Source organism: Hippoglossus hippoglossus, chromosome 16 (assembly GCF_009819705.1).
Source record: "Hippoglossus hippoglossus isolate fHipHip1 chromosome 16, fHipHip1.pri, whole genome shotgun sequence".
Taxonomy (NCBI): domain Eukaryota; kingdom Metazoa; phylum Chordata; class Actinopteri; order Pleuronectiformes; family Pleuronectidae; genus Hippoglossus; species Hippoglossus hippoglossus.
In genome coordinates, this window is record NC_047166.1 from 20,450,386 (window position 1) to 20,464,775 (window position 14,390).

Here is a 14,390-nt window from a genome sequence, read left to right on the forward strand (position 1 = left end):
AATGAAATGTCAATATATGTTAGGTTTTAATTTATACTTCATGCTTTATAAACGGCCAAACCAGAATCAACCCAGACGGGGTCACACAAAAGTCAGGATGATGTCATTTTCAGCACATGTACCATCCTGCCTGGGGACACTGCACCATCCTTCCTCCAGCTTTTTCTAGTCAAGAGAGGGGTAAAAGAGAAAGTGAGGAAAAGAATGAAGGAGAGAATGCGAAATGAGATGTGAAAACTTGTGAAGGAAGCGGGTGAAGGTGAAGAGCGATAAGAGACGAATATGTGTTGACAAGAAAGGAGTGATGAGGAGAAAAATAGAGCCGAGGCGTCAGGAGCAGATGTAAGATAATAAAATATGCATTTACTCTTTTTTACTTATTGAGTTTATGATCAGAAAGCCTCATACTTTTTAGTTTTATATTTTCTTCCTTCAGTGGAGAGATAAATGTGTGGAGCTGAGAGGGTGAGAGGAAGAAAAGAGGAGGAAAGGAAAACAGTGGGAGAGCAGGAGTAGATCAAATAAAGTACTTAACAAAAAAGTACTTAAACTAAACTATATACTATAGTATATGCCCATATTATATAGAAAGATAGATAGATAGATAGATAGATAGATAGATAGATAGATAGATAGATAGATGTACTTTATTGATCCCAAATTGGGAAATGATTGTGTTACAGCAGCATCTCAAGGGCATTGCACATAGAGTGAAGAACAAAAGACTAAATACAAGGGACGCCATAATAGACAAGCGTGCAAATTTGCAGTAGTTGTTTGCAAAGATAAAGTTGGGAACATGACTAAAAGAAATAAATATGAATATAAGAAAATTATTTTGATTACTCCTCACAGTTATTGCAGGAGTAATCAGAGAGTTTAGATGTGGACAGAAACTATATGGCACCTTTTGATAGAGGTGAGAAGTTGTACAATCCTATTGCTGTTGGCCATTTCAAAAGAGTCCGGTTTGCAATGATGGAGCCGGCCTTCTTAATCAGTTTGTTAAGTCTGTTGGTGTCACCGGCTCCGATGCTGCTCCCCCACCAGACCACAACAAAGTGCATTTCACTGGCTACAACAGACTGATAGAAAATTTACAACATCTTGCTTCACACGTTGAAAGATCTCAGCTTCCTCAGGAAGTAGAGTCTGCGCTTCCCTTTCTTGTACACAGAATCAGTGTTGGTTTTGCAACCCATTGTCAATGTGGACCACCAGGTACTTGTAATCCTCCACTGTGCCAACATCCTCTCCCAGAATACGCAGTGGCTGTGAAACCCTCCACTTCCCCCTGAAGTCGATCACCATCTCTCTGGACTTGGCCACATTCAGAAGCAGATGATTTTTACCAGCCCACTCCACAAAACTGTCCACCAGCACTCTGTACTCACCCTACCCCCCATCCCTTATACACCCAACTTCTGCAAGTGGCATGACTCTGAGTTGTACCAAAAGTCAGAGGTGTACAGTGTGATTATGAGTAGAGTGGGGGAGGGCAGAAGCATTTAGGGCAGTGAGGCTGTGTGGAAGTCTGGGAGTGTGGTGGGGGGGACAGATGAGGGCTGTTCAACCTGAACCTGTTGAAGAACAAATTTAGCTCATTTGCCCTCTCCAGTCTGTCTCTCGCCTTGAACCCAGTTATTTCTCTCATTCCAGTCCACACATCCCTCACATTATTCTGTTGGAGTCTGGCCTCCAGCTTCCTCCTGTAGGAGTCTTTGCACTCTCTCAGCTTTGGCTATAAAAGCATTGAGATGTTGGGTTTGAAGCCTTGCAACAGAGGAGTGAAGGGTGTCGCTAGCTACAGTCGCTGATGGAGGAATGTAAACAGCAACAGCGATGGTGGTCGTGAACTCCCTCTGCAAATAATATGGCCGCATTCCCACTGCTAGCAGTTCAATGTCCGGGCTACAAAGACGCTCGTTTGCATTAATATGTCCGGGATTTCACCATCTTTCACTCACATGTTGTGCAATCCCTCCTCCCTTCTTCTTTCTGCTCCTTATATCGTTCCTGTGCACCCAAACAGTAGTGAAGCCGGGTAACACCGCGTTGTGGTCCACGAAATCCGAATGCAGCCATGTCTCCGTGAAACACAACAAGCTATACTCACGGTATTCTCTCTGGGTCTTAATCAGCGCGCTGTGCTCATCCATCTTATTTCCCAAGGACCTCACGTTCACCATGATGACCGCTGGAGCTGAAGGTTAATAGTTCCTCTTCTTCAGTCTGCACATAGTTCCAGCTCTGCATCCCTGGCATCTCCTCTGCAGCTCCTTTGGGATTTCAGATCTCTCGCCTGGCAGCAGCACTGGTTTACTCAGCGCAATCAATTGGTTGCATGAGTAAACAATGCTCTCAGTCCTCTCTGCATAGCTCTTCGTAACAAAGAGTGTGGAAAGTACAAGAAAAACGAGGAAAAAAGTTGCAAAACAACACGTTGCCATTGGCAATAAGTCTCCAGGACAATGACTGAGAAAGTGAAAGACTAAAGAACTAAGTGACCAAAAGACGCAAATTCAAGAAAAAACAACAGGAGCTGCTGTAACAGGCTGCCACCTAGCATGGCGCATCACTCCAATTATTATGGTATTCACTAAAGAAATATGATAAAATTTGAGTAAATGTTATTCTTTTGGCCTAATATTTAATCCAGAGTAAATAAGACCACATTTACTTGGCCTAGTTGAAAATCCTTGATTTGCATTTGGACCAGATCAGATTATTATGTTATGGATTCAGATGTAGCCGTTGTAGACTCCAGCATTGTAAAACAATAATAAGTTTTAGGATTTGTAATCTTTCCTAGGCAAATTCCTTCCCTGACTTCTTTATGTAACTTAAAAATAGTAACATCTGACAGTTTTTTAAGGTGACAGGAGTGAAACTTAAAATCCTTAAAACATTTTTGGTGGTACCATTTCAAATTGATAAAGATAATTGGAGATCAATTAGATACAAGTAACAGTAAAAAAGAAAAAAGGATCAGTATCAACGTTAATGTTGAACATGATAACTTTTTGTTAAAATGTAAAACTTTGTTATAACGTGAAAATATAAAATGTGTGTAAAATATTATAATATAATAATAAAATAAGTATAACTTTGTTTGATCAAATCAATTTCAGTTTATTTGGTGTATTCACATCAACTCAACACGATAGAAACTCCTAATTAAATGTGACCCTTTACACTAAACTTATGTAATAAAGTTACATGAAAAATGTATATGTAAATTAAAAACATAATGTTAGCATTTTAGGCAAAACTATTTTGTGTGTGTGGACATCTGGCATTATAACACAAGGTTACCATTAAATAATCATCTTTCATAGGAGACCATGGTTGCGACTATAATCAAAATGGTTAAAACCTTTTCATTTACCTGTTGCCTGTGTAGAGACATAAATATGAGAAACACAGACAAATATCAGCCATAAATATAAAATTATGACTCATACACCAAAAATAAGAGACACAAACTATAAGTCAAGTCAATTTTATCAAGGATAACAGATGTTATTGGTGGGCACCTTGCAGGTCTAGACCAATATTACAATAGGATAACAAAGTAACCGCACAATAACAAAAATAAATGACACACATGCTATGATTTTGGATACAAATCACATTTCTTTTCATTTCACATTGTATCTTCTGTCCTATTCTCTAACATGATGTTTTTGCTGCTTTGCAATTTCTTTAAGTTTTAAAAACCAGACAAAATTAGTCCCAAAATGTATGGATCTCAAAATTCTGGCTAGAGCCTCAAATATTGTTGAGTAACAAGTGAAAGTTGTTGTATGATGTATTTACAGCATCAGCAGTAAACGAAAAGTCATTATTCTGTGACGAGTGACTGTTGGCTGCAATGGCAACTCAATTTACTAATGTACCATTTTCAGCTCCACTGACTTCAGAATCACTGACTTGCACGACAGCAAATACACACTATGTAGTTCCCTGTCGTCTTCCCTAAGCCACATTTATTACACATCTGTAAAAACTGTGATAATGGTGTGAAAAAGGCTGGATATTTTATTCATAGAATAAAACAAAGTAAATGGATGCACAAAAAGACAGAGGTCACCTTTCTCTGGTGACATATAGTTACCAGGAGGATTATCAGTATTCACATGAAAACACATGTGCTGCTACTGTACCGGAGCAGTGCTATTATATCACAAAGATCTTTCTGCCTGGTTTTCTTCATGTAATGGCTCTGGAATGGTTTGTCCACTAACTGGATGGTCGGTGGTTCGATCCCTGGCTCCTTATCCTCCCTAAAAGTTTCAATGGACAAGATTATTCCACCTGATAGTTGTAGCATTAGTGTGTGTGTGTGTGTGTGTGTGTGTGTGTGTGTGTGTGTGTGTGTGTGTGTGTGTGTGTGTGTGTGTGTGTGTGTGTGTGTGGCATGTAGTATAAAACGCTGGCTGAACTAGAAAAGCCCAATACAATTGGGCTTTTCTTTTTACAATTTAAAAAGTAATCAATATTTAATAATAGTGAGTGAAAACTTGTCTCTATGCCACAAAATGTGTTTTTGAAATTAGCGAAGGTTTTCGGTACCTGGACTAAAGCTTAGGTCAGGCTGTTGAAATCAAGCACAACAGGGCCAAAGTAATTTCATGGTCCTTACTTAGGCCTCAGGAAGGTGTTCACACAAGAGGACTGAGCCAAAGTGGGACCTTGCCGGCATGGGGATACTACACACAAAATATGAGCACTCATGCAGAGGGTAAGAGGGGTATCTCAGTCTATGGCATCACTGAGAACAAAAGAAAAAAACACACAAGGACATGTAATGGCTTGGCAACAACTCCTTGAATTTGACAACTTTCAAGAGACAATTTTGCCAGAGTTCTGGCCGTCATTTCTCACTGTAATAACATCATACTCACTAAATCACCCGCTGAGAACATTGGGCAAGGGCAAGAAAACAGGGAAATTGTGAAGCTGTGAAAAAAAGCCGAGGGTCCCCCCCCCCACTAATGTAGCTCCCTAACACACTGTTACTTTGTTCTTTCACTCTAAAGCAACCCGTCCTGACTTACACAGACAATCTACAAAGCACTACAGCGACATGACATCTTGCAAATATATTGTCAACACTGGCTGGAGTGGATGGTGTTCCCCCCCTCCAGCTCCCGCAGGCCATAGATACTCATATCAAATTTACCTTAAAAGAGAAAGGGAAAAAAGATCATTCATTTTGAAAGAGTCACGGCCCACAAGGAAACTTAATCATGCTGTCAGTCTGTCACTGACATTTGCATTCCTAGGGTTGGATTCACTGTTGCAGCCAAAAAGACAATATAACAAGACACAAAAAGCATTTATACAAGTAAAGTTGAAGAATACAATAAGCAAAAGCAGAACATGTGGAGTGGCTGTGGTTCAGGTGGTACAGAGCGGGTCATCTGAGTTCTGGAGGCTCTGGTTTGTCTCCGGAACAAAGGACATGCGCCCAGGCCCTGACTACACAGGTAGGCCGAACTGTAGTTCACAAATACCAGGTCCCAACACTGCTTATTATACAGAACCCACGTGTCCAGATACTGAACCCAATATACATCAATATACGACTAGATAAGCACCATACAAATACAGACCATTTATTACATGTGACGCCCCCCAGAGGGCAGTATAAGAACTTGACATCACCACTAACTGTGAGAAAACGTTCAGACGGCTTACTTTCATGTTGTTCAGCTACAACTACACTCAGACACCACAGAGCTGCCGGTGTTATTCACATGTGAGCGTGAAAGCAGAAGTGAAAAACAATTGTTTTACGTGCCCTTTACAATCTTTTCATCCTAAACCTTGATATTTGTCTGTCCTCTTATCATGTGCAGTGTCATGATGATTTCACAATAACACACCGAATTAATCCGATGTGAGAATCTACAGTTTCTTCACACACCAGCTTTGATGCATCTACTTTGCTTCTGTCAAAATTACACGTGTGGATATTTCAAGCTGAGGCTTAACATGTCTAAATTGAAACCAAACCCACTGCAGAGCCCAGCTGTGCAGCAAACACACTGCTTCCTCTTTCATCACAAATAGAGAGTGAAAAGAGCTTCACCTCTGGTCAAAAGGACAAGTAGGCTGCTTTCATCCTACACAGACCAGACAGATAGAAGTCACCCACAGGGCCGAGCCGCTCTTTCATCTGCAGCAGAAAGCACGAGGCTGTTACACTCAAATTTGTTCCTGACATTACCAACTAGCAGGTAAGTTGTGAAAGGCTGCTCTGTGTTCACTGTACTTAGACTGTCACGACATAAAGAGGCTTTTTTTTTTTACAGCGAGATATCACGATGTGTCTTTTTTCATAGATAACCTTGACGTGGCCACGGAAACGAGATGCAGCTCTTGTTTTATTTCACACTGCTGTTGTCACTCATTCTGACCTCATCTCTAAAAACCCTGGACTCAGACCAAGAGCTGCAGGACAGCGGTTTTGGCCAACCACCGCCTCGCCACGGCCTCAAGCTGCTGGTGTGGTACGTACAGAAATGCCTGGACAACAACATGGTGGCTCTGTGTGATCCCACAAAGGGAGTGTATGGGTTCCATAAGTTTCTGAACCGAGGACCCAGCCACCTGCTTCCAGTGATAAAGGATAAACAGCAGTACGGGTACCACACTGTCGGGAACCTCAACGCTCATCATGCTGAGGACCTGCCGTATGAAGTCAGGAAGTACTACAACCGCAGTGACCCTGAAAGCAACATGGACAGAGTTCTGGTCAAATACAACACCAACAACAGGCACATCGACCAGGTCTACGCGTCTGCACATTATGATGCAAAAGAGACGTACATAATTGGGCCCAATCTGATTGCTTCTCTTCGACACCCATCGTCCATCACTAATGTGGAAATCTGGTAATCCAATATGAGACCACTTTAATAGCTCTGGGATGCTTCAAGCATTTTAAACAATCTTGAATGATATATGTTGTATTTGGCTGCTGCTGCTTCTTTGTAGACTTGAAAAAATACTTTGATGAGCTTATTCTCAGGCTTTTTGACATTGGTATTCAAACTGTGGTTTAACGATGTTCTGTTGATTGCTGAGAAAGTACTTTTTTCCCTGTTGATTCTGCCATGTGCAGTGTGCTTTGACAATATTGTAATTCACTATGGTCATGTTAATAAAGTCTCTTTGAATTTGAATATTTGAAGCACAGTTTTGTGGAATTTTTTTGATAAGCCTGCTTAACACTTAGCATGCTTTCAACAAAGTGTGTTTGACCAGTATGAAACATGTTAGAATGTGACGCTTTGGATCATTTTTTGCTCAGTAACGAGAGACGTGGTTGTTTCAGTGAGTGTGTTTGTGTGTTAGGAAAATTCCATCCTTATGTGTGGTCTTAACTGTTTAATGTCAAATTCTCTTACTGCAGAGTATTGTCATGAATAATCTTTTCGTGATTACATCGTATTTATCCACTGGGATAACAAAATCCAATGGGTTGCAATCATGAGCAGTCAGACAATGATGACAATGAACCAGCACCTTTATGGCAGTAACACTGAAAGTGAGTGCACCTGAAATGTTGGTGAATATCTGTCATTGTAGGCTACAGGGAAATGTGTGTGTACAAAAAAAACGAGTTGTTATGTATGAAGAGTTTGGATGATACTTCTAAAGTTTGTCTTCCCTTTTTCTGTTGAATAACTTTGACAAAGCAAGAAAAGCTAGTTAAAAAGCTAAAAGGATAGTTTTACAGTTTTATCTGAAAAATCTGCAAATATATTGTCAACACTGGCTGGAGTGGATGGTGTTCCCCCCCTCCAGCTCCCGCAGGCCATAGATACTCATATTAAATTTACCTTAAAAGAGAAAGGGAAAAAAAGATCATTCATTGTGAAAGAGTCACGGCCCACAAGGAAACTTAATCATGCTGTCAGTCTGTCACTGACATTTGCATTCCTAGGGTTGGATTCACTGTTGCAGCCAAACAGACAATATAACAAGACACAAAAAGCATTTATACAAGTAAAGTTGAAGAATACAATAAGCAAAAGCAGAACATGTGGAGTGGCTGTGGTTCAGGAGGTACAGAGCGGGTCATCTACTCACTAGAATGTCACTTGTTCGATCCCCAGCTTCTTCAATCCACATTCAGAAGTGTCTTGGGCAAAATACTGAACCCCTAATTTCCCCTGACTGCTGTGCCTACAGTGCATAAATTGTGTGTGATAGTAAAAGTACTGCATATAGAAAGGCTGTATGAATGTGTTTGTAAATGGAAAGTGCTTTGAGTGGTCGATAAGACTGGAAAAGCTCCATACAGTCCATTTACCTTTTACATCTATTTAAAATAAGAGAACTGAAATTACAGGGACTACAGAGCAGTGCAAGATATCTGAGTGAACCATCTCAAGTAGCGATTGGGGTTTCAGTGCTGTGACATGTTTGCAGTAGCTCTACATAGCAGCTGATCATCTTAGGGCTCATTGTGTTGTTCTTGTGACTCACAACTTACCAACTTCTGATGCAGACTCGATGCTCAACGTGGTTTCCACCAGAAGCAGGCAAAGCGTTTATAAACCCACTCCTCACTGCAGTTGGAGACGAGCGTTTGAAAATCGTGAAGAATTTAGCAGCTAAAGATCCAAATACTTTTCTCAGGAGTTGGTGGAGACCGGGGTCCAATGAGGATAAACATTGGACTGCTGGATGTTTAAAGGTAGGGTTGGTAAGTTGTTCCTGAAACACTTTTTATCTTATTTGTTGAAATCATCTTCACGTCTTGACAGCCATAAATAATAATAAAGTCGTCTGGGGAAAACAAGAAGAGAAGCTGGTGTCTGTGGCCCTCGCAGGACTGTAATCACGACCATTTAATTCAGACGGAATTACATGATTGGCTGGTGTACATGGCTCTCTCTATCCGACCCACCTGCCCGTGCTCTTAATGTGCATGATCAGAGTCTTCAGCTGCTGAAGCAGAGAGGAGAGTCAGGAGTAAGTGAGCGAGTCACGAAAGTCGTCTTCTAGCAGTTGTCAGTCAGTGCACGTTCATGTGTTTTGCGGGCGGAGCTTTGACAAGAGGGCCAATGGGGATTGGGATGTATCGGTTGCATTTTTTCAAAGTGTAACCTGCTGTTGCTAACTTTTCCAGGATTACCAACCCTAGCTTTACAAAGGCAACTATTCACCACAACTGTATAAAGTTATAATAAGTCAATGTTGTAATTGCTGCTTATTATACAGAACCCACGTATCCAGATACTGAACCCAATATACATCAAGACTAGATAAGCGCTATATAAATACAAACCATTTATTATTTGTGACGCCCCCCCAGAGGGCAGTATAAGAACTTGACATCACCACTAACTGTGAGAAAACGTTCAGACGGCTTACTTTCATGTTGTTCAGCTACAACTACACTCAGACACCACAGAGCTGCCGGTGTTATTCACATGTGAGCGTGAAAGCGGAAGTGAAAACTTTTGTTTTACGTGCCCTTTACAATCTTTTCATCCTAAACCTTGATATTTGTCTGTCCTCTTATCATGTGCAGTGTCATGATGATTTCACAATAACACACCAAATTAATCCGATGTGAGAATCTACAGTTTCTTCACACACCAACTTTGATGCATCTACTTTGCTTCTGTCAAAATTACACGTGTGGATATTTCAAGCTGAGGCTTAACATGTCTAAATTGAAACCAAACCCACTGCAGAGCCCAGCTGTGCAGCAAACACACTGCTTCCTCTTTCATCACAAATAGAGAGTGAAAAGAGCTTCACCTCTGGTCAAAATGACAAGTAGGCTGCTTTCATCCTACACAGACCAGACAGATAGAAGTCACCCACAGGGCCGAGCCGCTCTTTCATCTGCAGCAGAAAGCACGAGGCTGTTACATTCAAATTTGTTCCTGACATTACCAACTAGCAGGTAAGTTGTGAAAGGCTGCTCTGTGTTCACTGTACTTAGACTGCCACGACATAAAGAGGCTTTTTTTACAGCGAGATATCACGATGTGTCTTTTTTCATAGATAACCTTGACGTGGCCACGGAAACGAGATGCAGCTCTTGTTTTATTTCACACTGCTGTTCTCACTCATTCTGACCTCATCTCTAAAAACCCTGGACTCAGACCAAGAGCTGCAGGACAGCGGTTTTGGCCAACCACCGCCTCGCCACGGCCTCAAGCTGCTGGTGTGGTACGTTCGGATTTGCCTGGACAACAACATGGTGGCTCTGTGTGATCCCACAAAGGGAATGTTTGGGTTCCATGAGTTTAAGAACCATGGAGCCAAGCCCCTGCTTCCAGTGATAGGGGATAAACGGCAGTACAGGTACTACACTGTCGGGAACCTCAACGCTCATCATGCTGAGGACCTGCCGGATGAATTCAAGAAGTACAAAGAACAAAGGGCCCGTGAAAGCAACATGGACAGAGTTCTGGTCAAATACAACACCAACAACAGGCACATCGACCAGGTCTACGCGTCTGCACATTATGATGCAAAAGAGACGTACATAATTGGGCCCAATCTGATTGCTTCTCTTCGACACCCATCGTCCATCACTAATGTGGAAATCTGGTAATCCAATATGAGACCACTTTAATAGCTCTGGGATGCTTCAAGCATTTTAAACAATCTTGAATGATATATGTTGTATTTGGCTGCTGCTGCTTCTTTGTAGACTTGAACAAATACTTTGATGAGCTTATTCTCAGGCTTTTTGACATTGGTATTCAAACTGTGGTTTAACGATGTTCTGTTGATTGCTGAGAAAGTACTTTTTTCCCTGTTGATTCTGCCATGTGCAGTGTGCTTTGACAATATTGTAATTCACTATGGTCATGTTAATAAAGTCTCTTTGAATTTGAATATTTGAAGCACAGTTTTGTGGAATTTTTTTGATAAGCCTGCTTAACACTTAGCATGCTTTCAACAAAGTGTGTTTGACCAGTATGAAACATGTTAGAATGTGACGCTTTGGATAATTTTTTGCTCAGTAACGAGAGACGTGGTTGTTTCAGTGAGTGTGTTTGTGTGTTAGGAAAATTCCATCCTTATGTGTGGTCTTAACTGTTTAATGTCAAATTCTCTTACTGCAGAGTATTGTCATGACTAATCTTTTCGTGATTACATCGTATTTATCCACTGGGATAACAAAATCCAATGGGTTGCAATCATGAGCAGTCAGACAATGATGACAATGAACCAGCACCTTTATGGCAGTAACACTGAAAGTGAGTGCACCTGATATGTTGGTGAATATCTGTCATTGTAGGCTACAGGGAAATGTGTGTGTACAAAAAAAACGAGTTGTTATGTATGAAGAGTTTGGATGATACTTCTAAAGTTTGTCTTCCCTTTTTCTGTTGAATAACTTTGACAAAGCAAGAAAAGCTAGTTAAAAAGCTAAAAGGATAGTTTTACAGTTTTATCCGAAAAATCTGCAAATATATTGTCAACACTGGCTGGAGTGGATGGTGTTCCCCCCCTCCAGCTCCCGCAGGCCATAGATACTCATTAAATTTACCTTAAAAGAGAAAGGGAAAAAAAGATCATTCATTGTGAAAGAGTCACGGCCCACAAGGAAACTTAATCATGCTGTCAGTCTGTCACTGACATTTGCATTCCTAGGGTTGGATTCACTGTTGCAGCCAAAAAGACAATATAACAAGACACAAAAAGCATTTATACAAGTAAAGTTGAAGAATACAATAAGCAAAAGCAGAACATGTGGAGTGGCTGTGGTTCAGGAGGTACAGAGCGGGTCATCTACTCACTAGAATGTCACTTGTTCGATCCCCAGCTTCTCCAATCCACATTCAGAAGTGTCTTGGGCAAAATACTGAACCCCTAATTTCCCCTGACTGCTGTGCCTACTGTGCATAAATTGTGTGTGATAGTAAAAGTACTGCATATAGAAGGGCTGTATGAATGTGTTTGTAAATGGAAAGTGCTTTGAGTGGTCGATAAGACTGGAAAAGCTCCATACAGTCCATTTACCTTTTACATCTATTTAAAATAAGAGAACCGAAATTACAGGGACTACAGAGCAGTGCAAGATATCTGAGTGAACCATCTCAAGTAGCGATTGGGGTTTCAGTGCTGTGACATTTTTGCAGTAGCTCTACATAGTAGCTGATCATCTTAGGGCTCATTGTGTTGTTCTTGTGACTCACAACTTACCAACTTCTGATGCAGACTCGATGCTCAACGTGGTTTCCACCAGAAGCAGGCAAAGCGTTTATAAACCCACTCCTCACTGCAGTTGGAGACGAGCGTTTGAACATCGTGAAGAATTTAGCAGCTAAAGATCCAAATACTTTTCTCAGGAGTTGGTGGAGACCGGGGTCCAATGAGGATAAACATTGGACTGCTGGATGTTTAAAGGTAGGGTTGGTAAGTTGTTCCTGAAACACTTTTTATCTTATTTGTTGAAATCATCTTCACGTCTTGACAGCCATAAATAATAATAAAGTCGTTTGGGGAAAACAAGAAGAGAAGCTGGTGTCTGTGGCCCTCGCAGGACTGTAATCACGACCATTTCATTCAGACGGAATTACATGATTGGCTGGTGTACATGGCTCTCTCTATCCGACCCACCTGCCCGTGCTCTTAATGTGCATGATCAGAGTCTTCAGCTGCTGAAGCAGAGAGGAGAGTCAGGAGTAAGTGAGCGAGTCACGAAAGTCGTCTTCTAGCAGTTGTCAGTCAGTGCACGTTCATGTGTTTTGCGGGCGGAGCTTTGACAAGAGGGCCAATGGGGATTGGGATGTATCGGTTGCATTTTTTCAAAGTGTAACCTGCTGTTGCTAACTTTTCCAGGATTACCAACCCTAGCTTTACAAAGGCAACTATTCACCACAACTGTATAAAGTTATAATAAGTCAATGTTGTAATTGCTGCTTATTATACAGAACCCACGTATCCAGATACTGAACCCAATATACATCAAGACTAGATAAGCGCTATATAAATACAGACCATTTATTATTTGTGACGCCCCCCCAGAGGGCAGTATAAGAACTTGACATCACCACTAACTGTGAGAAAACGTTCAGACGGCTTACTTTCATGTTGTTCAGCTACAACTACACTCAGACACCACAGAGCTGCCGGTGTTATTCACATGTGAGCGTGAAAGCGGAAGTGAAAACTTTTGTTTTACGTGCCCTTTACAATCTTTTCATCCTAAACCTTGATATTTGTCTGTCCTCTTATCATGTGCAGTGTCATGATGATTTCACAATAACACACCGAATTAATCCGATGTGAGAATCTACAGTTTCTTCACACACCAACTTTGATGCATCTACTTTGCTTCTGTCAAAATTACACGTGTGGATAATTCAAGCTGAGGCTTAACATGTCTAAATTGAAACCAAACCCACTGCAGAGCCCAGCTGTGCAGCAAACACACTGCTTCCTCTTTCATCACAAATAGAGAGTGAAAAGAGCTTTACCTCTGGTCAAAAGGACAAGTAGGCTGCTTTCATCCTACACAGACCAAACAGATAGAAGTCACCCACAGGGCCGAGCCGCTCTTTCATCTGCAGCAGAAAGCACGAGGCTGTTACACTCAAATTTGTTCCTGACATTACCAACTAGCAGGTAAGTTGTGAAAGGCTGCTCTGTGTTCACTGTACTTAGACTGCCACGACATAAAGAGGCTTTTTTTACAGCGAGATATCACGATGTGTCTTTTTTCATAGATAACCTTGACGTGGCCACGGAAACGAGATGCAGCTCTTGTTTTATTTCACACTGCTGTTCTCACTCATTCTGACCTCATCTCTAAAAACCCTGGACTCAGACCAAGAGCTGCAGGACAGCGGTTTTGGCCAACCACCGCCTCGCCACGGCCTCAAGCTGCTGGTGTGGTACGTACAGAAATGCCTGGACAACAACATGGTGACTGATTGTGATCCCACAAAGGGAATGTTTGGGTTCCATGAGTTTAAGAACCATGGAGCCAAGCCCCTGCTTCCAGTGATAGGGGATAAACGGCAGTACAGGTACTACACTGTCGGGAACCTCAACGCTCATCATGCTGAGGACCTGCCGGATGAATTCAAGAAGTACAAAGAACAAAGGGCCCGTGAAAGCAACATGGACAGAGTTCTGGTCAAATACAACACCAACAACAGGCACATCGACCAGGTCTACGCGTCTGCACATTATGATGCAAAAGAGACGTACATAATTGGGCCCAATCTGATTGCTTCTCTTCGACACCCATCGTCCATCACTAATGTGGAAATCTGGTAATCCAATATGAGACCACTTTAATAGCTCTTGGATGCTTCAAGCATTTTAAACAATCTTGAATGATATATGTTGTATTTGGCTGCTGCTTCTTTGTAGACTTGAACAAATACTTTGAT

At 41.5% G+C, this 14,390-nt stretch overlaps 1 protein-coding gene across 2 annotated transcripts; it reads left to right on the forward strand.

Annotated features, from left to right (window-relative positions):
* Positions 1-6,075: 6,075 nt before the first annotated feature.
* Positions 6,076-7,305, forward strand: si:ch211-198c19.1. 2 transcript variants are annotated; one of them, XM_034611975.1, is made up of 3 exons: positions 6,076-6,245; positions 6,351-6,890; positions 7,082-7,305. In XM_034611975.1, exons 2-3 carry the CDS (start codon positions 6,379-6,381, stop codon positions 7,092-7,094), a joined length of 525 nt encoding a protein of 174 aa, XP_034467866.1. In that variant the 5' UTR covers positions 6,076-6,245; positions 6,351-6,378; the 3' UTR covers positions 7,095-7,305. The 2 variants fall into 2 exon arrangements, with proteins under 2 accessions (XP_034467866.1, XP_034467865.1); XM_034611974.1 differs by having other exon boundaries at positions 6,078-6,245; positions 6,351-6,984; positions 7,066-7,305.
* Positions 7,306-14,390: the final 7,085 nt, after the last annotated feature.